The sequence below is a fragment of the Ranitomeya imitator genome, chromosome 3 (genome assembly GCF_032444005.1).
Source record: "Ranitomeya imitator isolate aRanImi1 chromosome 3, aRanImi1.pri, whole genome shotgun sequence".
In the NCBI taxonomy this organism is placed as follows: domain Eukaryota; kingdom Metazoa; phylum Chordata; class Amphibia; order Anura; family Dendrobatidae; genus Ranitomeya; species Ranitomeya imitator.
In genome coordinates this window covers 126,327,245-126,353,326 of record NC_091284.1, presented here as the reverse complement: position 1 = coordinate 126,353,326, position 26,082 = coordinate 126,327,245, and the positions used below count along the sequence as shown (strand labels likewise).

Here is a 26,082-nt window from a genome sequence, read left to right as displayed (position 1 = left end):
CCTAGTATTTATACTCCATATTTATACTCCATCCTCCCACCCTGTGTACATGGCTCCCCCATCCTTCTCCCCTGCGTGCATGGCTCCTCTATCCTCCCACCCTGCGTGTATGGCTCCCCCATCCTTCTCCCCTGCGTTCATGGCTCCCCCATCCTTCTCCCCTGCGTTCATGGCTCCCCCATCCTTCTCCCCTGCGTTCATGGCTCCCCCATCCTTCTCCCCTGCGTTCATGGCTCCCCCATCCTTCTCCCCTGCGTTCATGGCTCCCCCATCCTTCTCCCCTGCGTTCACGGCTCCCCCATCCTTCTCCCCTGCGTTCGCGGCTCCCCATCCTTCTCCCCTGCATTCGCGGCTCCCCATCCTTCTCCCCTGCGTTCACGGCTCCCCCATCCTTCTCCCCTGCGTTTGCGGCTCCCTATCCTTCTCCCCTGCGTTCACGGCTCCCCCATCCTTCTCCCCTGCGTTCACGGCTCCCCCATCCTTCTCCCCTGCGTTCATTGCTCCCCCATCCTTCTCCCCTGCGTGCTTGGCTCCCCTATCCTTCTGCCCTGCGTGCATGCCTCCCCTATCCTCCCACCCTGCGTGCATGGCTCCCCATGCTTTTTCCCTGTCATACTCACCTCTCACCGCGCGGCACAGAACAGTACTTCCTGGCATCTCTTCTGCAGTGTCTTCCTTCCGGTCTTCAGCGGTCACATGATAGAGCTAATTAAGGTCATGAATATGCGCATATTCATGACCTTATATGAGCGGTACCATGTGACCGCTGAAGACCGGACGCGCTGCCGGCGCTGAGACACAGTTGCAGCCACTGCTGGAGGAAGGTGAGTATTACGTCTTCAGGGAGGGGGGGCAGGAGGGAGGGAGGAGGGGGGCGGGCACTTGACCCCGGAGTTTTATAAAAAAAAAACAAAAAAAAACCTAGCAGCGCAAATCCAGTTACTACGGAATCTGCCGCCCCCTCTCTTCTGCCGCCTGAGCCAAAGGGCTCAAATCGCCTAATGGAAGCAGCGTCCCTGGTCGTGGCAAAATGCCCACGACCAATGAGCGACGGCCACAGTCCGGCGGCAATATGGCCGCTCTTTCCTCCCCGCAGTCAGTACCCACTCCATATTCCCCTCCAGTCATTCAGTCAGGCCTCACACAGGCTGTTACGCAGCCATTAACCCTGTGTGACCAACTTTTTACTATTGATGATGCGTATGCAGCATCAATAGTAAAAAGATCTAATGTTACAAATAATAATAATAATTAAAAAAAAACATTTCTCACCCTCCGACGTGGCGTCCTGTCTTCGGCAGTGCAAGCGGCAGGTTCCGGTGCTAAGGATTTTATGCGAGAAGGACCTTCCAAGACGTCACATGACCGTGACCTCGACATCATCACAGGTCCTGCGCTCATACCAACCCTGGGACCGGAAGCTGCCGTGTGCACCGCACACAGGCGATAGTACTACAAGGGGCCCTCGGAAGGTGAGTATATGTTTATTTTTTAACCTGTTACATACGTGGCTGGGCAATATACTACGTAGCTGGGCAATATACTACGTGACTGGCCAGTATACTATGTGACTGGGCAGTATACTACGTGTCTGTGCTATATACTACGTTGCTGTGCAGTATACTACGTCACTGGGCAATATACTACGTGACTGGGCAATATACTACGTGGCTGGGCAATATACTACGTGGCTGGGCAATATACTAGGTGACTGGGCAATATACTACGTGGCTGGGCAATATACTACGTAGCTGGGCAATATACTACGTGGCTGGGCAATATACTAGGTGACTGGGCAATATACTAGGTGACTGGGCAATATACTAGGTGACTGGGCAATATACTACGTGGCTGGGCAATATACTACGTGACTGGGCAATATACTACGTGGCTGGGCAATATACTATGTGGCTGGGCAATATACTAGGTGACTGGGCAATATACTAGGTGACTGGGCAATATACTACGTGGCTGGGCAATATACTACGTAGCTGGGCAATATACTACGTGGCTGGGCAATATACTAGGTGACTGGGCAATATACTAGGTGACTGGGCAATATACTAGGTGACTGGGCAATATACTACGTGGCTGGGCAATATACTACGTAGCTGGGCAATATACTACGTGGCTGGGCAATATACTACGTGGCTGGGCAATATACTACGTGGCTGGGAAATATACTACGTGGCTGGGCAATATACTACGTGGCTGGGCAATATACTACGTAGCTGGGCAATATACTACATGGCTGGGCAATATACTACGTGGTTGGGCAATATACTACGTGGCTGGGCAATATACTACGTAGCTGGGCAATATACTACGTGGCTGGGCAATATACTACGTGGCTGGGCAATATACTACGTGACTGGGCAATATACTACATGGCTGGGCAATATACTACGTGGTTGGGCAATATACTACGTGGACATGCATATTCTAGAATACCCGATGTGTTAGAATCGGGCCACCATCTAGTTTATTATAATGATGGCTGGACCGTACGCTACAAACACTTTATACCTTTTGTGTCTCCCTTGTAGATTATAAGCTTGCATGGCTCTCATTCCTCCTAATTGTGAATTATGTGATATTCTGTATTATCTGATACTGTTTGTACACGTCCCCTCTGAATTATAAAGTACTGTAAAATATGTTGACGCTATATAAATACAATCATTCTATTTGTAAGAATGAGCTAGAGCAGAGAGCATTAGGGTAGTGCATAAGGGTGAGGGGGACTAGTAGTGAAGCATGAAATGGGGCTCCCCAGCCATAGAGTACTTTATACCTGTGTTCTCCATTTCCTTTTGTAAACCTTGGGCTAATCACCCAACAGTGAAATAAGCCATTCTTATAAAGGATATAGCCAACTATGTTCTGGGCCCCCACACTCCAAGGGTCCAGGAACAGATTGCATACGATGTCCCTTACAAGTCTAGACCCAATGTAGATTTCCATGCTTTTTCCCATTGTTGTGCTCTTGTATATGAAATATATCCTGTGCTTTCTCACTGGAACTGCATTTGCTTTATGATCTTTTTATAGCAATTACTCCCATTTTCTATTTATGTTTCAAGATTTTTTCGGTGGTCCTCGGTCTCTTCATTCGCAACAACCTCCTCTTTGTTATCAAGAAGGTCATGGCTACCCAACATATAATGATGGAACCAGCAGCCAACCACATCCTACCATTGCGTGCCCAAGAATATCACAGGTTGGCAGCTATCTGTTTTTACTTAACTGCTGTGCATGTGAGAACTTTTCTTCATGTGGGTTTCTTCTTTTTTTTTTTTTTTACTGTTTTGTCTGGTTTAGATGGTATATTCTATTTTTTTCCTCTTACCCTTTCCAGTTCCTCTTACACTAATTGTAATATTTCTCTGATTCCTTCCTCTGACTCACTTCTCTTTCCCATTTTGATAGTCTTTTTTTCTTGTGTGATTAAATATAACTTTACCTGTTTATTGTCCATGTGTTGATGTGTATAGTCAACCACTTTATTTTATCAGCTCCACAGCTCTTATATCTCCCGGTCCGATTCCTGCTTTCCTACTTCATCAGGATATGGTGCTGCCGCAATGCCGTGTACCCCTACGAACATTGAAACCAAACCACTGTGCCACTACCCAGAATCCAGTGACAGATACCCCACTGAATCCTTTCCTTCTGCCCCAGCTGTACCCATGCATTGCAGCTCTTCAAATCTTCCAGTTCAGGATCAAGACCTGATGTTCCCACCAGTTTCCTGCCCCAAACACCCCTATGACTCCGTGGCCAGTGATGCCACAGTCTTAAATCGTGCTCTCCCTCCCTCCACCCATGTAGATGTCTACCCTCTCTACACAGAATCATCACCACATATTGAAGCCCCCCATGTCTTTCCAATTCCCAAAACTAATACTCGAATTGCACCTACCAAACCCAGAAGACCATCTATGGAGACAACAGTAAGATCTCGCTCCAGTGTCAGTCAACAGCAGATTTCAGGTAAGGACAGCTAACATACCATTTGGTAAATGCTTCCTGTAGGTTATCCAGGAATAAGACTAGTCAATCAATGGTTAACCCACCAAAAACATGTAAGTTGGCTTTCTCCGAGAAGGAAGAAAATTAACTTGTTAATGTCAGCGATTGGGAATAACTACTTTCTGAATCAATGTCTGGCCATGCCCATGACCATATTAGGCTAGGTTCACATTTGCGTTCAGGAGGGCTGCGGATGGCAGCATACTTCCTCCCTGAAGCTCCGCCTAGACTCTGCCTACTTCTGTATGTGTCCTGCGTTTCCCTTCATACCTATCTTTAACATTGGGTATGCAGGGACATGCTTTGTTTGCGGATGCGTCCGCATGCGGCGATTTGACGTGTGCGGCGACCACATGGAAACACAGAAGTAGTCAGAGTACACTCTGAAGACAGTGAAGCATGGTGGTGCCAGCATCATGATATGGGCAGGTTTACTCTTACTATGGTGCCGGACCAACTTACCGCATACCAGGGATCATGGACCAGTTTGCATATATTAAAATGCCTGTAGAGGTCACGATGTCTTATGCTGAAGAGGATATGCCCTTGAAATGGGTGTTTCAACAAGACAACAACCCTAACCACACCAGTAAACGAGAAAAATCTTGGTTGCAGTCCAACAAAATTGAGGTTATGGAGTGGCTAGCCCAATTCCTGGACCTTAATCCGATATAACATTTGTGGGGTGATGTTAAAAATGCCGTTTCTGAGGCAAAGCCAACAAATGCCAAAAAATTATGGGATGTAGTCCAAGCATCCTGGGCTGGAATAAGTTGACAGGGGCCAGAAGTTGGTTGACTCTATGCAACATACAGTAAAAAACTGTTGAAATTCAACTAAGTATTAGGTTAGGCTGGTTTCACATTTGCGTCTGTGTACGCAGCCTTTTATCCACATGCGTCCTGCGTACATATCTTTAGCAAAAAAAAGGGAAGAAGCCAGCACTGCTTATGGTCAGAACGCAATAACTGAAGTGCAATTGCACATAAATTCTAACTATTTCAAATGTGAGACATTTAGCAAACAATTGATCAATTCTTTGAGCTACCCCGCCACTTCACGGCATTCTCATAATGGGGCAGTCCTAATCTACGTATTTTATTTACGTTGTGCCATTATGGCCTTCTGAATGTATAAAGAGTATAAAAAAAAAAAGGACCACATTACATGCGAACTGTACCTGGAGCATTTTCAGAATCACTCCCTTGGTGCCAGGAAAGGCAAGCGCAGGTAAAGGCCGATCAGGTCCAGTGCGGACATTTCAGATCTGGCTTCCACACTGCCAAACCCGCACCAAAGATGAAGGGTGAGACAGGCTGAGACACAGGTGCACAATTAACTGGAGCCTGAGGCAGGGCAGGGCTGCTGTGTGTGTGCACAGCAGCCTATCAATCACAGTGAACACAGAAAGAATGGCGCACATAACCCAGCGTGCGCGGCAACAGTGGTGGTCAGCCACATACCAATGCAAAGCAAAAAAAAGGGAAGAAGCCAGCACTGCTTATGGTCAGAACGCAATAACTGAAGTGCAATTGCACATCAATTCTAACTGTATTTCAAATATGAGACATTTAGCAAACAATTGATCAATTCTTTGAGCTACCCCGCCACTTCACGGCATTCTCATAATGGGGCAGTCCTAATCTACGTATTTTATTTACGCTGTGCCATTATGACCTCCTGAATGTATAAAGAGTATAAAAAAAAAAAAAGGACCACATTACATGCGAACTGTACCTGGAGCATTTTCAGAATCACCCCCTTGGTGCCAGGAAAAGCAAGCGCAGGTAAAGGCCGATCAGGTCCAGTGCAGACATTTCAGATCTGGCTTCCACACTGCCAAACGCGCACCAAAGATGAAGGGTGAGACAGGCTGAGACACAGGTGCACACACACAGCAGCCCTGCCCTGCCTCAGGCTCCAGTTAATTGTGCACCTGAATCTGAATTAAGTTGGTGGTCTTTGTTTGCTTATATTACATTTTTTGCAGCAATGCTGTGCTGTACATACACTGGCCTCATCTCTTAGACTAGACTGCAGCAGTCCTTGTATATGCGGCACCAAACCGCTGCAAAAAGAGTATACAAACATAATAAGGAGAACACTGGGTAATGTGTTTTTTTTTTTAAAGAAGCAGTCCCATCAAAGTTTTTCTCATCTGAATATATTGCAGTCATTATATTATACAGCACTGTGTACTTACAATTGCTCATTTTGCCTTTCTACGCAGATAATTCTTCTCTTGTCTCTGCTCTATGTAGAAACAGAAAGTATCTTGTCCCTAGAAAAATCATTCCCCTCTTCAACTCCTGACCCAGACCCAGCTGTTCCTTCCTCTCCCTGCCTGAGACTTTTCCAGTGACAAATGACTCATACAGGAGAAGTTGACTTCCTGTTCCTATAGAGTTTAGAAAGATTCAGCCAGTCAGTTATCAATCACGCGATGCCATAGACCTAAAGGAAAAAGAAGAATTATCTGAGCAGAAAGGCAAAATGAGCAATTGTAAGTACACAGTGATATATAATATGATGGCTGCAATTTATTAAGAGGATAAACATTTTGATCAAGTTTTTTTTTTTAACTCCCCATACAGTTCCAAAAATATGGGCCTTTTTTATTTTCTGCTAATTTATTGATAGTGCAGCTTTTTTGTCACATATCATACAAATTAAATGTTTTAACATGTCACATGCCTGTCTGGAAATAAATTAGTGTTTCACAGAATTTTTTTTTTTCAGTACCTAACCCAGACTCTTCTTCAAATATGCAATCATGTGGACCTAATGGACTCAATAAAACGGTAATTGTGTCGTTGAATGTTAAGCACCTTATTAAAATCTAATTATGCATTTAGCATACTGTAGTTTCACAGTTTAAATCTACTACAAAAATCAAAGACCTCGATCTGTCACTAGATGCTCATTTTAATACCTGGATTTTCAAAGAAAGTACCCCAGCCTTTCCAGGTCTAAAAGTTCTAATTAATTGTATAAACAGTTTGTATTGTGAAAGTGACAGGTTCACTTTAACGTATGTTTTTTTTATATTCATGTGCAAGCTCCACTTCACTATGAGACATGACTGTACAATGACCTCTAACTGCAGAGCTTCCTTGTGCTCCCTTTTAGGGCTCTTTCACACATCCGTGTCTCAGGTACGTGTGGTGACAGTTTTCACACGTACTGGAGACACTGACACATAGAAACATTGAAATCTACGTTGCTGTGCACATGTGTATTTCCACAGACCGTGTGTCCGTGTAACCCACACGTAGACATGTCTGTTTTTGTTCCAGCAGCACGGGCTGCAAAGCGCCCCCACATGTGCACAAGGATGACACACTGGAATTTCATCCGTGTGACACGTCCCGGCGCCTGGGAAGCAGCGGTACAGTAAGCTCTGTTCCCAGGCGCCGGGTGCTGAAGACGGCTCTCATCATTCTCCCCTGCTCTGCCAGTGATCAGTGCAAGCATGGAGGAATGATGAGATTTATATTCAATTGATTACAGTGAGAGCAGGCAGTGGCTGATGAGACTATTACTCCCATCAGCTTACACCTGCTGCCACTAATAACAGTGACAGCAGGAGCGGATGATGGGACTATTCATCACCCGTCGCCTGTGCTATAAATAAATGTAAAAAACGGCATGGGTTCCCCTGTATTTTCTATAAGTAGCAGGCTGCAACCCTCTGCTGTCATTTTTTCAAGGTTGGTTATCAAGTATAGAGGTCTCCCCACGCCGTTTTTTTAAATTATTTTCCCCCATTTTCGACAACCAGCCTTGCTAAAGCTGACAGCCTGGGGGCTGGTATTCTCAGGCTGGTAAAGGGCCATGGATATTGGCCCCACAACCTAAAAATAGCAGCCCACAGTTGCCCAGAAAAGGTGCATCTAACGAGCCAATTCTGGTGCTTTGCCCAGATCTTCCCACTTGCTCTGTAGGGGTGGCAAGTGAGGTTCATATTTGTGGGGTTGATGTCACCTTTGTATTGTCAGGTGACATCAAGACCACGGCTTAGTAATGGAGAGGCGTCTATGAGACACTTATCTATTACTAATCCTATAGTTGTATGGTAAATAAAGACACAGCCAGAATAAAGTCTTTTGTTAGAAATGAAACAAAACACACTTTTCCATTTTTATTTAAAAATAACAAACACAGTTATACTCACCTAACACTTTATTCCACTGAATCCCTCATCTTCTGTAATAAAACAAAAATAAAAAATACAACAATATCCCTCACTTCTCTTTCGTTCTGTCTCGCGTCACAATCCATGTCTTGGGGATAAACAGTTTTCAACCTGAACAGTGACAAGATGCGACCATCCAGGCTGAGAACCACTGAGGAATGAGCTGCTGCAAGTGCAGCGTCATTGACCAGCAGTGACATAATCATGGTTACCGCCTGTCAGTGAGGCTGAGTTCTCAGCTGGGCTGAACTACGGTGACCTCAGCACCGTGGGAAAAAGTCAGTGATGAGGTCACTGCGGTTCAGCTCAGTGAGTTCACAGCAGATCACTGTGAGAATTTCGAGGGATTCAGTGAAATTAGGCATTAGGTGAGTATATACACGTGTTCAAAATTGTTGATACCCCTCATTTAATGACAGAAAAACCAACAATGGTCACTTAAATCTGGCAAAAGTGAGAATAAATAAAAGATCTATGAAAATGAACGTCAGACATTGCTTTTTAAAGGGAATCTGTCACCCCAAAATTTGCCTATAAGCTGCGCCCACCGGCATCAGGGGCTTATCTACAGCAATCTGTAGTGCTGTAGATAAGCCCCCGTTGTAACCTGCAAGATGAGAAAAACGAGTTAGATTATACTCACCCAGGGGCGGTCCCGCTGCAGGTCCGGTCCGATGGGTGTTGCAGTCCTGGTCCAGCGCCTCCCATCTTCATCAGCTGATGTCCTCTTCTTTGCTTCCTGCCGCGGCTCCTACACAGGTGTACGTTGTCTGCTGTTATGATAAGGTAATTCAGTACCACAATGGACATAGAGGTCAGAGCACATTCAGTGACCTGACAATAACCCAAAAACATAGAACGAGCTCTGAGACGTGGGAACTTTGCTGACCGCAATCCCTAATCCTCTCCAACCACACTAGAGGCAGCCGTGGATTGCGCCCAACGCTCCCCATGCAACTCGGCACAGCCCGAGAAACCAGCCAGGCCGAAGATAGAAAATAAGCCCACCTTGCCTCAGAGAAATACCCCAAAGGAAAAGGCAGCCCCCACATATAACGACTGAGTTAAGATGAAAAGACAAACGTAGAGATGAAATAGATTTAGCAAAGTGAGGCCCGACTTTCTGAACAGAGCGAGGATAGGAAAGGTAACTTTGCGGTCAACACAAAACCCCACAAAAACCACGCAAAGGGGGCAAAAAGACCCTCCGTACCGAACTAACGGCACGGAGGTACACCCTCTGCGTCCCAGAGCTTCCAGCAAGCAGGAAAAAACAAATAGACAAGCTGGACAGAAAAAAACAGCAAACAAAATAGCAAAGCAGAACTTAGCTATGCAGAGCAGCAGGCCACAGGAACGATCCAGGAGGAAACAGGTCCAACACTAGAACATTGACTGGAGGCCAGGATCAAAGCACTAGGTGGAGTTAAATAGAGCAGCACCTAACGACTTCACCACATCACCTGAGGAAGGAAACTCAGAAGCCGCAGTACCACTTTCCTCCACCAACGGAAGCTCACAGAGAGAATCAGCCGAAGTACCACTTGTGACCACAGGAGGGAGCTCTGCCACAGAATTCACAACAGTCTGTCCTGTTGAGGGCAGAGCAAAGTGCTGCAGTGCGCAGACGCCGGGAAAAGTCAGAGAGGCCCATCGCCTGCGCACTGCAGTACTTTGCTCTGCTCTCAACAGGGCAGACAAAGTACGCCTGCGCAGGATCCGTGGAGGGAAGCAAAGAAGAGGACATCATCATATGAAGATGGGAGGCACTGGACCCCGACCGTGACGCCCATCGGACCGCACCGGGACCGCCCCTGGGTGAGTATAATCTAACTTGTTTTTCTTATCTTTCAGGTTACATCGGGGGTTTATATACAGCATTACAGAATGCTGCAGAGAAGCCCCTGATGCCGGTGGCCTTAGCTTATAGGCGAATTTTGGGGTGACAGATTCCCTTTAACCATGCTGCCACAGAATTTAAAAAAAATAAAACTCATGAAATAGGCCTGGACAGAAATGATGGTACCCTTGAAAATAATGTGACAAAGGGGACATGTTAAATCAAGGTGTGTCCACTAACCAGCTTCACGGGTGTCTACAATCTTGGAATCAGTGAGTGGGCCTGTACATAGGGCTACAGATACTCACTGTGCTGTTTGGTGACATGGTGTGTATCACACTCAACATGGACCAACAAGGAGAAAGAGATAAGTGGTCAAGGTGTTTTCAGATGAAAGTAAATTTTACATTTCATTTGGAAATAAAGGTCCCAGAGTCTGGAGGAAAAGTGGAGAGGCCACAATCCAAGCTGCTTGAGGTCTAATGTGAAGTTTCCACAATCAGTGATGGTTTGGGGAGCCATGTCATCTGCTGCTGTAGGTCCACTGTGTTTTATCAAGGCCAAAATCAGTGCAGCCATCTACCAGGAAATTTTAGTGCACTTCATGCTTCCCTCTGCCGACAATCTTTTTGGAGATGGAAATTTCATTTTCCAGCAGGACTTGTCACCTGTCCACACTGCCAAAAGTATCAATACCTGATTTACAAACAACAGTGTCACTGTGCTTGATTGGCAGCAAACTCGCCTGACCTTAACCCAATAAAGAATCTACGGGGTATTGTCAAGAGAAAGATGAGAGACACCAGACCCAACAATGCAGACGAGCTGAAGGATGCTATCAAAGCAACCTGGGCTTCCATAACACCTCAGCAGTGCCACAGGCTGATCGCCTCCACGCCACGCCGCATTGATGCAGTATTTCATGCAAAAGGTGCCCCGACCAAGTATTGAGTGTACTGTATTTACTGAACATACATATCAGTAGTCCAACATTTCAGATTTTAAAATCATTTTTCAAGCTGGTGTTAATTAGTATTCTAATTTACTGAGATAATGACTTTTGGGTTTTCATTGGCTGCAAGGCATAATCATCAACATTAACCGAAATAAACACTTGAAATAGATCGCTCTGTTTGTACCTACTCTATGTAATATGAGTTTCACTTTTTGTATTGAAGAGCTGAAATAAATTAACTTTTTGATGATATTCTAATTTTGCGAGAAGCACCTGTAGAACCAATAAAAAAAGACCATGGATAGGTGATTGGTTTCAGAAAATATTTTTTCAGTTAAATAGGTGGATAGTAGAATCAGGGTTATAACTTCCAGTAGAAATCTCGTTGATCACATAGGAATGTTGGTAAAAGGCTTATAATGTTGTATTCCCTCCCAGACAGGTGACCGGTCTGATGAGATGTCTTTTCCTGGCATTGCTGTGCACGTGGTTTCACCTTTACCTTCATCTTCCACGAGAGGCCCTCTGAATTTCGCTCCTCCTCCAGCAATATATCTTAGTCCTGTTTTATGTTCCTCAAGCAACAAAACAGTTTCTGGAACCACCAACTTGACATGTTCTCCCCTACTACCTAAGCCTGAAAGACTGTCGCCAACAACCACCTGCGGTGAGTACATTGTCATCATCTTTACAGTCTTTCTCCAATTGTGCGTTATTATTGTATTATTTTCCTTTCTATAATTGTATAGTATTCCATAGTATACTGATTCTTCACCTTCATCACCACGTTGTTTTAGGCCCCAAATTTTGTTCTGATAAATATCTAACTATATCGTGATAGCAGTCAAAGTTTCCATTTTTGTTATACAGAGCTCTAAGGCTATGTACACACGCTGCGGATTACTCTGCAGATTTTTCCGGACTGATTTTGGTAGATCCGCAGGTAATACGCACTGCGGATTTCCTGTTGAATTACCGCAGATTTACTGCGTTTTTTTTGCATTTTTTATGCGGATACCACCTACGGTTTTACACCTGCGGATTCCTATAATGGAGCAGGTGTAAACCGCTGCGGAATCCGCACAAAGAATTGACATGCTGCGGAATAAAAAACGCTACGTTTCCGCATGTTTTTTTCCGCAGCATGTACACTGCGGATTTTGTTTTTCATAGGTTTACATGGTACTGTAATCTCATGGGAAACTGCTGCGAATTTGCAGCGACCAATCTGCTGCGGATCCGCAGCAAAATCCGCAGCGTGTGCACATACCCTAAATCCCTTGCAGTGAGCTGAGGATTTTCTGCTTATTATTTAAAGGGATTCTCCAGTGAAGATCCTCAGCATAGGTGATAACTTATAGGATGCGACCTATGTGGGGGTGCGATCAGTAGAATTGGGAACTTTTATCTTCGTCAGAATGTAGTGGCAATGTGCATGCCTGACCGCTGCTCCATCCATTCCCTACAGGGCTGCTGAACTTGGCGCCCAGCTGTTTCTGAGAGTGAATAGAGCGGAGATCAAGCACGCGCACAGCTGCTCCATTCTAACAGGGATAAAATCGCCCTGTCCTGCTGATCAGTGCAGGCCCCAGGTCCTGTGATTTTTAAGAGCGATATTACCGCCAGCCAATATCGGTCATGCGCACAATGTTCTCCATCCATGAGAATGCGTAATGAAGTCGACTGTACGTTCTGGCTTCATCACCACATTGCCCATGTTGGACTCAAACAGCTGTAGAGGAACTCCACATTTACAGGTCAAAAACGTACGTTTGGTCTTACAGCCCCCATATGCCACCAATGAATCACACAAACCACTAATTTTAACTACCGTATTTTTCAGATTATAATATGCACTTTTTTTCAAAATTATTAAGGAGGAAAAAAGGGGAGGGGGGGGGGCTTATAATGCGAAGGTATCTTACTGGGGGGCTGCAGTGAAGTGGGGTCCTCAGGAGTAGGGCGCTGCTGTGGGCGAATGGTTGAGAGGAGTAGGTGTCCCAGTGGTTTAAAGTTGTGGGCCCTGGGCTCTCATGATAGCGGTCAGAGATCGCGTCTCCTGAGATCTCAGTGTCTGCACATGTGCTGCCTCCAGAGGGGATTTTCCTGAAACCCACCACAGGGTATTTAATAGGAAGGAGGACTCCGCTCAGCGCCAACATGTTAGGAGAGCCCAGCGCCTGCAGCTTCACCACGCTGGGACACTTCCTCTTCCCAGGCCCTGCCTCCTGTGACCCTGCTCCACCGCCGCCGCTCCCGTAAACTACCATAAAAGGGGACTATAAGACACACCACCATTTTATTTAAATACATTTTTTTTCCTATTTTACTCCCCAAAAATAAATATATTTCTTAAAAGAATTACTGTTCACTTGTCATATCTATCTAATCCATGTGATCGATGATAGACATCCGCACCTATGGTTAAAGGTTGTTGCACCTATATTAAAGGTTGTATTTCACCCTCCTTTATCCATTCGGCATCTTAGGGGATGACCGCAAAGATTTGCTGACTATACCTTGTGCACAGACTACTAACTCTTGGAACAGACCTGAGGCTAAGAAGGCAAGTATGTATAATATTTATTTAGGTGCCGTTCATAAAATATTAGCCTACTAATGTATATGTTATTTCCGTGTGTCTCAGGTGGAGAGCCGACGTATAACCCATATCTCAGCTGAGCAGAAACGTCGTTGTAACATTAAACTGGGCTTTGACACCCTGCAGAACCTGGTGACGAATCTACATGTACAGCACAACAACAAGGTATCACACGAGTCTATCAATGCACATAAATGTCATCACTACTTACCCACATCTAGTGATTACCAGCTTCTAGAAAAGAACCTGCAGACAATCAAAGATGATATCTAGTAGTGATGAGCGAGCGGGTTGGGATAAGGCGTTATCTGAGCATGCTCCTATGCTAACTGAGTGTTTTGGGCGCGTTCGCATAATATGTTCGAGACCCCGCAGCTGCTTGTCTCGCAGCTGTTAGACAGCTGCAACACATGCAGGGATTACCTAACAGCTGCGAAACATTATTCGAGCACGCTAAAGACACTCAATTAAAACCCGAGCATGCTCAGATAACACCTTATCCGAGCACATTCGCTCATCACTAATATCTACCCAATAAGTAAAATTATTCATACATAAGTAAATAAGACGCTAGTGCAGCAGCTGAAGTTCGGTTATTACTTCTTACTGTTTTTACTTTTAGAGAATATTTAAAAAATAATAATTTTTGCAAGACAAAACTATATTTCAAAACAAGATAATACAAAGTGACAGCCACTATGATACCACTTTCTGTTGTCATGTTTGCAAAAATGCCAATAGTGACAACAAACAGTTAAATGTCATTTTCTGGGAAAGTTGAAAAAAGGAATTACCAAATGTTCCTGTTAATTACTATGGAGAAACAGATTGTGAAAACGGCAGAAAAATAAACGCCATACCAGGAGCAAAATTACTAAAAACACTTCAAAGTAACAGCTGCCTGTAGTGCATTACATTATGGACTATAAAGTATCAAGTAATATCCCGGATCATAAAAAAGGCTAAAAACACACTGCAACAAAAACACCATTATGGCTTCAGGGGACACTGCATGTCCAGGCATTGTAAGAACAGCCCAGTCAATAAGTGCTGTGCAATGCTTCTCCTCGCCTGTGGAGGTGCTGTAGGGAAATGGAACACTTTCTGCCAGCTTCCATCACAATTAGGGCTCGCTCACACAAGCGTGTAAGGCCTCTTTCACACTTCAGTCTTTTGGCGTCAGTCACTACCGACATAGTGACGGATTGACGGATCCGTCACAATTGTTGCGAAAACGGTTCTAACGGATCCGTTTTTTTGACGGATCCGTTACTTGGGGGTTGTCTGGGAGAAGTATCTACTTTTTGGAGCATGCGCAATTGAAAAAACGGATTGGGGCGACGGATCCGCCGAAAAAACGGTTGCGGCGGATCCGTCGCCCATAGGCGCCCATTCTATGGAATGGCGGACGCGACGGATCCGTCGCGATCCGCCATTTCGGCGTTGACAAAAAACGTTCCAATGTCCGTCTATTTTCAGAAAACGTCCGCCAAATGTCGACGGATCCGTCGCATGGCGGATGGAACGGACGACCATCCGTCACAATCCGTCACTAATGCAAGTCTATGGGAAAATAACGGATCTGTCAAAAAAAATGACGGATCCGTTATTTGAGGAAAATGGCGGTTTTAGACTGACGCCAAATAACTGAAGTGTGAAAGAGGCCTAACATGGCCGAGTGCTCTCTGGTATTTTATCAGATAGCACTCGGACCAATGTTATACTATTGGGTAGTGCTGATCTGTGATTTTTTTTTTATTATGCCGATTCGCCATGAGAAAAAAATCACAGCATGCTGCGAGTGGATCTGTAAATCTGATCAGGCACACCCATTCAAGTCTATGGATGCATGTGAAACAGCAAACAGCACTCGGATGTCATCCCAGTGCAGTCCGACATCCATAGATTCAGACCGTGGGAAGATGGAAAAATTAAGTTTACCATCTTCTCCGTACCTGTGATATGATTGTCTCATCTGAGAGAAACAGATGACGGTAAAATGACAGAGCAATCTCTGATTAGAGATTGGGCCGAGTGACATTACCATCACCGATCCGAATCTCATCCCTCTGGAGAGCGAGCCTTACCAGCTGATTGCTGGAGGTCTCAATATGGAAATCCCTGTCAATATATTTTATGGTTGGGCAATTCTTTAAAGGAAATCCGTCTCCCCAAAATGCATTTTAAATGGGCTATATAGTGTTGTAGGTGACATATAACGATAACTAGCACTGTACCACTTACTGGTACTTAGCCTGAGAAAATAAGTTTGAATTCATATGCAGATGAGGAGGCTTCAGTGCACCCTTGGTGTGGCCAAGAGATTGGTGCACCATTACGTCTCCTCTTTTGAATGTTTGCACCATCCTCCTCTTCTGATTGACCGTCTCCAGAGCAAGCAGTGTGTGTGCGGCCGTGCTCACAGTGTCTCCTGCATTCTCCTTTGTCTCCTTCTTTTCTAACTCTGCTCGCTGGACTAATATACCTGGAAATGTAGCGAGTGGCGTCAGAGGAAAGGAGACAAAGAGGAGAACGCGTCCAACCACTGCATGCGCACGTGACCGCTCACTTGCTGGCAGCATTCAGACAATCCTTGCCCTCGAGACTGTCAGTCAGAAAAGGAGGAAGGCCCCAATATGTAAATGAGGAGATATAACTGTGCACCAATCTCTTGGCCACACCAAGGGTGCACCGAAGCCTATTCATTTGCATATGAAATAAGTGCCACATTCGTCTCATAATTTATATCCTGATCAACTCTTTTCAGCTGTCTCATAAGTCGCTAATATTGAGTGACTATAAGGCTACTTTCACACTAGCGTCGGCCCGTCGCAGTGCGTCGGGCCGACGTACTGATGCATCCTGTCACAACGTAGTACAACGGGGCAGCGGATGCATTATTACAACGCATCTGCTGCCCCATTGTGAGTTCCGGGGAGGAGGGGGCGGACACAACGCATCAAAAAACGTTACAAGCAACGTTTTTTGGTGCCGACAGTCCACCAGAACACGACGCAACCGTCTCACGATGGTTGTGACATGTAGCAATGCATTGCAATGTGTCACAATGAGTCGGTGCAAAGACAAGAAGAAGTAAGAATCTATTGGTTAGATTGGATCTAGTTGCAAATAGTGATTCCACATATTGCCATAACTGTGATGTGTGAATAAGGTCTTATATGCCGTAGTTAGTATTCGCCAAGTAGTAACACAGCACTGATCTTCTTAGTTCAGCAAGGCCACCATCTTGCAGAAGACGGCTGATTATATCTATAAGCTGCAGCAGGAGAGGACTCAGCTACAGGAAGAATCCCAGTGTCTGCGCCGCCAGGTACAGGAGCTCAGTGACACCATCAAGTAAGCAAGAAAGATCCATTTATTAGGCATGGAAATATTAACATACACCAGAACTAAGCTGAGGGCGGAAAAAAAGAAATATGGCGCCTCCTAGCGACATAACTTCAAGATGAGTCTGTAACCTCATGTTATTACAACCCAGCGCATTAGATTGCACGCATTCCATCCATTAGCCAAGATCTTACAGATGGGGAATTGGTGGGATATCTGAATATAATGAGAAAATTCTATTTTTTTTTTCCTATTACGGTATGTACTGTATAAGAAGATTTACTTCAAACATAGTTATTTGGGTGAAGGTTGAGATATTATATCTGAACCTCCCATTAACAAAAGGTCCAGAGGAAAATGCGGAGCCTGGGTGGATCCAGAAGGCTGTAAAGTCAATAAATGTTTTTTTGTTTGTCTTTTAGACTTTTGAATAACATTTGATTTTTCAATCATAAAATTAGAGGTATAAATTTCATACAACACATCTCAACGCTGGACCGGTGCCGTCATCAAGTGAAGCTCGGCATATTCCTCTGAACTGTTTTATTAATAAACTCGAGATCTCCTCATTTGTATATTTGTCTTTTTGAAATATATTTTAGAAAAATATTGTGTTAATTACTATGTCGTTGCAAATGTAAAATTAAAACAACTGTTTGTTGATAACCAGATTTTCCCATGAACTGAAGATCGGGTTTATGCTCCTGTATGTGAAAAGGCCAATTTGGGATACAAATGTCATTAGCGTGAATAAGTAGGAATTAACATGTGGACGTACGATCATACACTTCTATAACCATGATGAACAGAGCTAGGCTGTTTTTGTGGTGTTTATTGGTCCAGTATAGTGTGATGTCACGAAGTATGGCGGCATCACAGTGGGTATGTGATAAAGGACGGGCACAGGAGCTCAGGATTTAATTAAATATTACTACTATGTGGCCATCACCAAATAGCAGAAGACGTCTTATCACAGTCTTATGTTTTGAATTGTATCGAAAGGGAATTTATTAACTATATTGTACGTATATTAATATGCAGTTGATGCAGGTGTGGATCAGTCCTATGAGCGGCATTATAATCCGTGGCATCACAAATGATTGATCTGGGTGCAGACCATTTCTGAAGTTTACAAATCTGACTGCTTTTATGCTCTAACAGTGGCCTCTCATTAGATTGTTGCTTTTGCAGGGACATCTTTGGTGAAAACAAGATTACTTGAAGCTTGAAGTTACGTTTAGTGTCATCAATAAGCTTTTGGTGCTGAAAAATAAGACGATGTGTTTCTTTCCCTATTATAGTGTCTGTCAGCAGCAACTTCCAGCCTCTGGGGTGCCAATAACACAGCAACGCTTCCAGCACATGCGTCAGATGTTCCAGAACTATGTCCAGAGTAGGACCTTACAGAACTGGAAATTTTGGCTAGTATCCTTATTAATTGATCCCTGATATTACTTTATATCATGAAACTATTTATCCTACAATTAGTTTATACTGGTGGTGGTGGTAATCTATAGGTAAGACCACCACCACTTCTATACCAGGAAAGATCTTTGAACAAATTACTAAACAGCATGTATGTAAGTACTTGGATAATAATACAGTAATTGGCCAGAGTCAGTATGGTTTGTAGCAATCAAGTCATGCCAGACTAATCTAATTTCCTTCTATGATGGAATCACTGACTGGGTGGATCAGGGAAATGCGGTAGATATAGTATATCTCGACTGCAGCAAAGCGTTTGATAAAGTATCTCAAAATATTCTTATTGAAAAAAAATGACCAGGTATGGGATTGACAAGGCTACGGTTAGGTGGGTTCATAACTGGCTCAATGATTGTACTCATACTCAGTGTTGTTCAACATTTCTATAAATGATCTAGATAAGGGAACTGAAGGTAAACTAATCAAATTTGCAGACAATGCAAAGCTAGGAGGGACAGCTAAAGGTACCGTCACACTCAACGATATCGCTAGCGATCCGTGACGTTGCAGCGTCCTGGATAGCGATATCGTTGAGTTTGACAGGCAGCAGCGATCAGGATCCTGCTGTGACATCGTTGGTCGGTGCAGAAAGTCCAGAACTTTATTTAATCGCTGGACTCCCTGCAGACATCGCTGAATCATACTTACCTTCCGCTGTCTGTCCTCCGGCGCTGTGCTTCTCTGCACTGTGAGCGCCGGCCAGCCGGAAAGCAGAGCACAGCGGTGACGTCACCGCTGTGCTTTCCGGCTGGCGCTCACAGTCAGTGCAGAGAAGCACAGCGCTGGGGGACAGACACCGGAAGGTAAGTATGTAGTGTTTTTTTTTTTTTTTACGTTTACGCTGATAACCAGGGTAAACATCGGGTTACTAAGCGCGGCCCTGCGCTTAGTAACCCGATGTTTACCCTGGTTACCAGGGGACCGGCATCGTTGGTCACTGGAGAGCTCTCTGTGTGACAGCTCTCCAGCGACCAAACAGCGACGCTGCAGCGATCGGGATCGTTGTCTGGATCGCTGCAGCGTCGCTAAATGTGACGGTACCTTAACACTAGAGAAGACAGGAGAAGGATTCAGAAGCATCTAGATAAGCTTGGACAATGGGCAGTGAATAATAGAATGGTATATAACAGGCAGAAATTCAAGATTCTACATCTAGGCAAGAAAAATGAAAATTACATCTAGAGAATGGAGGAATAAATCTAAGCAACAGTAAATGTGAAAAAGACTTGGGTGTACTAAAAGATCAGAGACATCACATGAGTCAACAGTGTGATGCAGCAACAAAAAGGCAAACACAGTTAGGATATATTAAGAGAAGCATAGAGTCTAGATCACGTGAAGTAAATATTCCCCTCTACACCTCCTTGGTCAGGCCTCCTCTTGGATACTGTGCCCAATTCTGGGCACCACATTTTACAAAAGACACTGAAAAACTGGATCAAATTCTGAGAAGAGCTACCAGGATGGTGAGTGGAGTGCAGAGTATGTCCTACGATGAACAGTTAAAGGATTAAAAAAAGGTCTAGCTTGCAAAAAGAGAAGGCTAGGAGAAGACGTAATAGCTGTCTACAAATATCTGAAGTGATGTCCTAATGGAGAGGGATCATCCTTATTCTCATTTGCACATGGGAACACGAAAAGCAATGGAATGAAACTGAAAGCAAGAAGATACAGATTAGATATTAGAAAAAAAAAACTTTTTGACAGTGAGGGTGATCAATGAGTGGAACAATCTGCCACAAGAGGTGGTGAGTTCTCCTTCAATGGAAGTCTTCAGAGGCTGGACAGGCATCTGTCTGAGTTGATTTAGTGAATCCTTTGCTGCATTGAGCAGGGAGTTGGACAAGATGACCCTGGAGGTCCCTTCCATCTTTAACATACTAGGAGTCTATGAAAACCTTATGTATTTAGACATTTTACATGGTCAAACCTATATACCTATCCAAATATGACTATCAATATAAATCATCATAACGAATGAATGATTGCATGATAAATAAATCCAATAGGTGATTTATTAATATATAGCTGCAATTATAAATGGAAAGCATATGCTGCAGCACTTTCAATAGATTTTGTTTTTGCTTTGAAGTGAATACATGTGACAGGTACAGATGTTTTAGGCTTTTATGTAATGTAAAGAGAAAAAAAAAATCCTGTTGCTTCCCTTAACTGGTCTCAGTTCAGCATCCTCATCCGTCCCCTCTTTGAGTCTTTCAACCGCATGGTTTCTACTGCAAGTATGGCAGATTTAAGGGAGACATCACTGGAGTGGCTGGACCAACACTGCTCTCTGCCGGCACTGCGACCTAGTAAGTGTGGAAAGTGCTGTTATATGACTTCTGCTCCTGAAGTGTTCCCATCGTATTATATAATTATTGTAAGAGACCATGCACACCTCAGAGCCGCAAACGTGTCACTTGGGAACTATAGTTGGTTGTATCTTATCTCCATGATTTACACCAAGGGGCTCCCATCCTCACCTAGCTTGGGAGCCACTTTCAAATATAGCCAATTGTGGTTTTAAGCCTACCGTACACATTAGATTAATGTCAATTGAACCTACTTATTTTAGTGGAGCCAACTGACCAAGAGGTGTGTATGGGGTCTTTCTAAATCTCCATTGATAGAACATGTAGGGGAAGAGCAGGATGGGGAAGTTGAATTCATAGGATCGGGGATTAGATGTCAAACACCCCACATATCTCTGGCAGCGACTTTCTCCTCTCTCAAATGAAAACAAATGAGTTCTTGATCTAGCCAAGGGATGCACAACATTTTTTTGGCCCAAGGGCCACATTGCCATACTGAACCAATCCCAAAGGTCACAAAAAATGTTAAAGTGGTACTTGCATGAATACATCAACAGAACTACCATTGGTACATTAATAAATAATCAGAACCAAGTTTTGAGCATTTGAGGAGAATTTGGAAAGTTTCTTCTATATAAAAATAAATGCGAACACATGCTAACTTAAACTGACTTTTTGGAGCAGTAACTCAACAAATCATCATTCTAATCTCAAAGTTATGGTTTGCTACATGTAGACAAGATCAGTACCACCATTAGCACATGAGGGTGGGGAAAGAACCAGTCACTACATGAATGCAGCATCATAACCACATTCAGTACATAAATGCTGTATCAGAACCACTGTCAGCACATGAATGCAGCTTCAGAACAACTGTCAGTACATGAATGCAGCATCAGAACAACCGTCAGTACATGAATGCAGCATCAGAACTACCGTCAGTATATGAATGCAGCATGAGAACCACCATCAGTATATGAATGCAGCACCACAACCATCTTCGGTACATGCATTCAGCAACAGATTTACCATCAGTACATGAATGCAGTGCCAGAGCCACTCTTAGTACATGTATACAGCACGAAGCATAGTACATCTATCAATTCTAATGTCAGGTCAGCCCCATATATAATTGTATAGCATGAACCTAAAATTCCCAGAATGTCCTTAACAATGGTAAGAAGATACTGGAAGTTATCAGTGATTTTGAGATGCTGACCATACAGGAACCAGAGTACTGAATACTGATGAGACATGGTCAGGATCACAAATTAACATTTACATCCAGGTATCTTATAGATAACATCTTCTGTGATTGGAGTCATTACCATCCCTTTAGGCTGTGTGCACACGTTCAGGATTTTTTACATTTTTTCGCTATAAAAACACAATAAAACCGTGAAAAAAGCATATATTAAGCATCCTATTATTAGAATGCAATCTGCAATATTTGTGCACATGTTGCGTTTTTTTCCCCGACGGAATCGCATTCTGGAAAAAAAACGCAGCATGTTCATTCTTTGTGCGGAATTGCGGAGATTCCGCATGCATACATAGGAATGCATTGATCCACTTACTTCCCGCATGTGGCTATGCCCACCATGCGGGAAATAAGCGGATCATGTGCGGTTCGTACCCAGGATGGAGGAGAGGAGACTCTCCTCCAGGCCCTGGGAACCATATACCTGTAAAAAAAAAAAAAAGAATTAAAATGAAAAAATCGTGATATTCTCACCTTCCGGCGGCCCCAGCAGCCTTCCCACTCCTCGCGATGCTTCCGTTCCCAGGGATGATTTGCGGCAATGACCTGTGATGACGTAGCGGTCTCGCGTGATGCCATGTCATCTGGGGTCATTGCCGCCAGGCATTACTGGCAACGAGAGCATTGCGAGGAGCGGGAAGGCTGCTGGGGCCGCCGGAAGGTGAGAATATCACGATTTTTAATTTTTTTTATTATTTTTAAAATTAGATCTTTTTACTATTGATGCTGCATAGGCAGCATCAATAGTAAAAAGTTGGTCACACTTGTCAAACAGTATGTTTGACAAGCGTGACCAACCTGTCAATCAGTTTTCCAAGCGATGCTACAGATCGCTTGGAAAACGCTAGTATTCTGCAAGCTAATTACACTTGTAAAACGCTAGTGTTTAGCGGGAAAACGCATGCCAATTCCACATGTGTTTTACCCACGGCACAGTAGCGGAATTGCCGTGGAAATTTCCGCGGCATTTCCGGACGTGTGCACATAGCCTTAGTTTCCATGTAGTACAGACTCCATGATGACTCCACGCCCAGAGCTTATCTCTCCAGACTTCCATCTTCTCCGTATTCAGCAGCACTTCCCAACACAGTGTTCTTAAACATAAAAATACCAGTATACTACCATACAAATAAAAATATCTCCCATGCTGCACCCCTGAATAAATAATTGCCCCTCACTGTGCGTCCTGCATAAAATCTCCACCCTCACTACCTTTCTTAGTAATATCGCCTTACACTGCCCCTCTCTGTAATGTCCCCCCACAAAGCTCCTGTCTATAATGTACACTGCACACTGTCCTTCTCCATAATACCCCCACACATTACCCCTCTCTAAAATATTCTCCCAAACTGCCCCCTTCAGTAATATCCCCCCACACTGCCTCTTTACATAATATTCCCCCACATTGCCTCTCTGCATAAAGTACCCCTTCCCCTCACTATACGGTGCCCCCTTTCATATTCCCCACTATTGCCTCATAATGTGCCCTAACAGTTACACTTCCCCTCCCCCCAGGTACCTTCATCTAAAATAACATGAAATTTTATTTTCAGCTCCTCCATACAGCACTTACCGTTGCCCGGCATCTCCATAGGACTGTGGTGACAGCAGCAATGTGATGAGGTCAACAGCTTGCTGACCTCCTGATGCCACTGCACATCGGGGCTGGGGCTGATGAGCGCTTCTTTGCCCCAGTCCTAGCTCTCAAGTGTTCAAATGTATTCGAAACTGAAAGACACAAATATATTTGAATATCAGAAGAATGGAGCAGACATCTCTGGGTTCTCGCAACAAAAAATGGCTGGCCACATGAGGCTTGCGGGCCAAATGTTGAGCAGGCCTGGTCTAGCCGAATGTTCATAGATGGGGAGGCGGAAGAGATGGCTGTTGGTGAAGTTAGTTTGTTTGATCCACAGCTCTCTGATGTATGGATAGATGAAAATGAGGATTGAAGCTCTTGGAAGAGAATACTTGGAGCACTTACAAAATATTTTCTGTCTATGAAGATGATTTATACCCTAAATAACCTGTATTTTTCTCTTATTTCTCTTAATCTAGCGGTACTAAGTTCATTATGTCAGCTCAGTACTTCAACTTCCATTCTCACCGACCCATCCCTGATGCCAGAGCAGGCAATGCAAGCAGTGACACAAGAAGAGAGCGGAGATGGCTTCTTCTAAATCAGCATGGCATCTTCACCAAAGTCTGTCTCCTATAACGTTTACTAATGACATACACATTCAGCAATATCCAGCATATGAAGATTGCTCATGGCGGAATTTTACATGGTAATGAAGTGTTCTCCAGCCCTTGGGATCTTTTTTCTTCATGGGTTAAAAAAAAATACGACATTCATACCTCTGGGTTCTTTAGCTTTCTATGGTGCTGGTTACTTGTTTCACTGCTCGTGGCCTTATGGAAAAACTCATTAGTGCCAATTTCCAGCGCTGCGTAATTGAAGGTGTACAGAGTGCACATTGGTGTGAGACTCAGGATTGCTGGGCTTATCTGCCTTGTGCCTAATACTCTTTAGGATAAACCTGTGATCATGGATCGCACGGCCGACATTGTAATAATTTGGATCAACAGCACATAGGGTATGCACATTTTTACAAGTAAAGTTTTCTTTTCCTCTAAAATCTTTCCTTTCCTCTCCTAAGATGAACTTTATTCCCCATGTTTAAATCCCATATTGGACTGGAATTGAAGGGTTCAGAAGTACACATCTATCAAGGATGATGTCATAACTGGCAGAAAATACCATTTTAAGATAGGAAGCTATTTGTACGCGGGACTTTTGAGGATTCACTACCACTGAATGGTGGTCCTCTGATGAATATGATAACCTGACTCCAGTCTGGGATTTCAGGCTGTCAAAACTTTTACTGTCTATGTACGTGGATGTTATTAGTGGCTGCTTTTATTAGGGTACTTTGTACTTTATCTTTATTGGTTCTGTCACGGAAATGTCGACAATTGCACAGATCCCAATGTCCGTGTGAGCTCTGTGAGCCAATGTTCAGTGTTTATGCTCTATACAGTATACACCAAGTGTTAACATTGTCCCGATTTTTCATATTTTCTCTATGAAAGTGAACTTGTGATTTTGCAATTATATTCTCTTGCTCAAAGTTTATCATGTGTTTGTTGTGTTTTTTTTTAATTATAATATGTTAGCTAATCTTAATGTAGCAATCGAATTCTAGATGGGCTTCTTCTTTAAAATGTTACTGGGTCACTGTGGAAGTATGACGTAACAGAGACACCGCTACTTCAATACTGATGGTGTGACCGCAGCCTAAAGCCGGGGTCACACTTGCGAGTGCAATGCTAGAAACTCGCGCATCAATACCCGGCACTGCCGCCGGCACTCGGGACCAGCTGCATGTATGTTCAGCTGCATGTATTTCTATTCAGCCCAGGGGCGGATTATCAGAGGGTCAATATGGGTGGTAGCCCAGGGCCCAGTGGTCTGGGGGGGCCCTGGGCTACCGCACAGATTGACCCTCCGCTAATCGTCTGAATGCCCGCCGGCATTTGTGTGCCCCCGGACCCAGTGGGCAGAGAGAGGGGGCCCGCATCGGGCCCCTTCTCATCTGCTCACCGGGCCCCTTCCGGCGCTGCGGCGGTTTTCTATTGACGTGCGGGCACATGCCCGCACGTCAATAGTTAATAACAACAGCCGCCAGCCAATTGGAGGCTGGCAGCTGATGTCGGCCGCAGCGCACACGTCGCCGGCGTCTGACGTCATTGTCAGTCGCCGGCGAGTGTGCGCTGCTGAAGAGAGCTCGCCGCCTGGAGCGCAGACAGGTGAGGAGACTGTTTGTTTTTTTTTTTGTTTTTTTTTTTATCAGTTAACGGTGGACACACTGGGGGGCAATGCTGGAGGACACACTGGGGGCAATGCTGGAGACACTGGGGCAGATTGCTAGAGACACTGGGGCAGATTGTTGGAGACAGTGGGGCAATGCTGGAGACAGTGGGGCAATGCTGGAGACAGTGGGGCAATGCTGGAGACAGTGGGCAGATTGCTGGAGGACACACTAGGGGCA

General features: G+C 44.4%; 1 protein-coding gene across 2 annotated transcripts in view; it reads left to right on the top strand.

The window, feature by feature from the left end:
* The window catches only part of MLXIPL (MLX interacting protein like), a 164,066-nt gene extending 138,902 nt beyond the window's left edge, over positions 1 to 25,164 (top strand). The window contains exons 8-17 of one of the 2 annotated variants that reach the window (XM_069761396.1): positions 3,084 to 3,220; positions 3,516 to 3,993; positions 6,772 to 6,833; positions 11,461 to 11,689; positions 13,512 to 13,588; positions 13,670 to 13,789; positions 16,854 to 16,981; positions 18,274 to 18,397; positions 20,640 to 20,769; positions 24,089 to 25,164. In XM_069761396.1, coding sequence (XP_069617497.1) covers positions 3,084 to 3,220; positions 3,516 to 3,993; positions 6,772 to 6,833; positions 11,461 to 11,689; positions 13,512 to 13,588; positions 13,670 to 13,789; positions 16,854 to 16,981; positions 18,274 to 18,397; positions 20,640 to 20,769; positions 24,089 to 24,210 — 1,607 coding nt within the window. In that variant the 3' untranslated portion in view covers positions 24,211 to 25,164. Of the gene's footprint in view, positions 1 to 3,083; positions 3,221 to 3,515; positions 3,994 to 6,771; positions 6,834 to 11,460; positions 11,690 to 13,511; positions 13,589 to 13,669; positions 13,790 to 16,853; positions 16,982 to 18,273; positions 18,398 to 20,639; positions 20,770 to 24,088 lie in introns of those variants that run through there. The other variant, XM_069761397.1, reaches the window with a different exon arrangement.
* Positions 25,165 to 26,082: the final 918 nt, after the last annotated feature.